The sequence below is a fragment of the Bidens hawaiensis genome, unplaced genomic scaffold, assembly GCF_021521415.1.
Source record: "Bidens hawaiensis isolate Kalapana, Puna unplaced genomic scaffold, B.hawaiensis_p1.1 tig00018507_1, whole genome shotgun sequence".
NCBI classification, from domain to species: Eukaryota; Viridiplantae; Streptophyta; class Magnoliopsida; order Asterales; family Asteraceae; genus Bidens; species Bidens hawaiensis.
The window spans coordinates 241562-243893 of NW_027492801.1; the positions used below are offsets into that span (position 1 = coordinate 241562).

Consider the following 2332-nt stretch of genomic DNA (forward strand, 5'->3'; position numbering starts at 1 on the left):
AGTATTCATAACGATTATGATGATTATAGTAATACTATCACTGTAATCTGTCACGAAGAGAATAGGCGTTTACCTAATCCCGTTCAGGGTCAAGCTGGATTTCTGTAACTTACATCTTCCGAATCTTTAGAGGTTGTGTTAAAGCAAATATTGAGATCTATTGCATCTCTGCAAGGCGTTAGCTATTCTGGCAATTTCGTTTGATAATTACTTGATTTACGGTCCAATTCAACAACGTGCAGTTTGTTCTGAGAAAAGATGCGATCAATACACCAAGACCTGATAGTTGAGCAACCCCATAAGAGACTTCAACAACTCTACTTGGTTCACAATTTTGGAACCAGATAACCATCCATCGTTCATTTTAGCTTACGAACCACATAAAAACGGTTTAACGAACCCACCAAAAAATGGTTCGGTTCAGCAACCAAACCCCACATCACGACCAATTCTACCTCACAGAAAGAGACTCACAATCAAGGATAACACAACTTAATATTTACAAACTTGTTTATTTATAAAATTCATACGATTAGGTCGTTAACAGGTTCCCAATCTAAGTTCCACTTAAAACATTGTAAATCAGGTCTCAGGTTCATCTAATACAAAACCAAACATAATACCCAAGTGCACAAGAAGATATCTCTAGGCACTCATATTCAGTTCCTATAATCAGGATCATCTTCAACTGGAACCCCATCATCATCAACGTTGTTAACACGCTCACATTCATCAATCCATTCGCTATATCTGCACAAGTTTTTAACATTCCACCATGAGTGAGTGAAACACAGACAGTGTGTGTGTGTGTGTGTGAGAGAGAGAGAGACAGAGAGAGAGAGAGAGAGAGAGAGAGGGGAATGAATAAAAGAGTTTAACTTACATGTCTATTGGCTCGGTCAAAGCTGCAAGTAAAAAACAAGGAAAAAAAAATTAGTGACTAACAGAAGGATTTGATTAAACAAAAATATATATTGTTATGGGTTCTGATTTCTAACAAGTCAGCTAACTGAATATAAACATATATTTGCAACTTCCCTTCATTCTTCATGTACAAAAGCATAACTTCTAATGTACCCGAAACAGAGAACACGAAAGTAATACCTGTGACAGTAGTGCTGAAATTTTCCTGGCAGATTCTGCAAGATGCCTCACCAATCAAGTTCTTCATATCACTGAAATCAAACAAACACCAAATATGAGCTCATTCCATTAAATATATGGCTTATATACACAGCTAGAAGTAATTATTTTGATGTTTTGACTGCCAACTTTTGATTCATAATTTGTAAATAAATGAGAGAATCTGATAATTTAGTGATCAAATAATCAGTCCCAGCTTACCAAAGAGAAAAAACAATCACCTAATTATCGACACTATCTGATTCCCCAACTTAAAAAAAATCTAATTTCATAGAATGTCCTTTCGGGAATTTACATGTTAACTTCTTCAAAAAAATAGAACTTGTTGGGTATACAACTGATATTGATATTTGATTGTTGCAACTTCATACATCCGACACTATCTACCAAAACTTGTTTTTACGGCTGATATCTGACTCTGACTTTCAAAATCATATGCTGATATGCATCCACAAAGTAGGTCAACTCAACTAAATAATTACTAAAAATAGGGTCAATTCAATTAATTAGTTACCAGAAAAGGAGAAGAGAATCATGAGACGGGTTTTGTCTTTTTTTAATTTATAGCACCATATAGATTAAGGTTAGGGTTTATGTTGATGTTTTATTTATCAAATTACATCTTGTTGCCTTCTTTTTTTGGAGACTAGCCTACATCGTATCAGGCCGACTATCTTAAATTTACTATCTCAGATTCTCAGTTCTCTTATCTTACGCTCACTTCCAAAAAGACCCATCCAAACACCACATTAATCTTGCCTAATCATTACCAGAAGCCAAAAGAAAGAAAGAAATGCTTACATGCGACATTCGACACTTGTTCCATGGTTGCAAAAGGGGCAACTAAAGACAGTGTCCAGCTTATCCATCCGCTTCTTGGGTGGCGGCTTCGCTCTTGACTTCCTCTTTCCCATAGATAACGCAAACGACTTCCCTGTAACCAAAACCATCATCAAATTATTATTCTATAAACAGGCCATAGCCTTTGCACAATTTCCTTGTACCAAATATGAAACCCTAATACTTCACATAATATCAATTTTACATACTTAAGCAACAAAGTCGTTTAAAAAGAAAGATTTATTAAAATCGTATAACAAATTATGAAAATCAAACCCTAAAAAGCTAAGAAGGAGCAAGAACAATAAAACCTAAATTATAAAAGCATCATTTCATGATAAAATAACAA

General features: G+C 34.9%; 1 protein-coding gene across 1 annotated transcript; it reads right to left on the minus strand.

Annotated features, from left to right (window-relative positions):
* Positions 1–499: 499 nt before the first annotated feature.
* Positions 500–2074, minus strand: LOC143556285 (transcription elongation factor 1 homolog). Its single transcript, XM_077045644.1, has 4 exons — positions 1945–2074; positions 1105–1175; positions 884–905; positions 500–750 (listed from the first exon to the last, which is right to left on the minus strand). The coding sequence occupies exons 1-4, from the start codon at positions 2055–2057 to the stop codon at positions 660–662; spliced, it is 297 nt and encodes a 98-aa protein (XP_076901759.1). The 5' UTR covers positions 2058–2074; the 3' UTR covers positions 500–659.
* Positions 2075–2332: the final 258 nt, after the last annotated feature.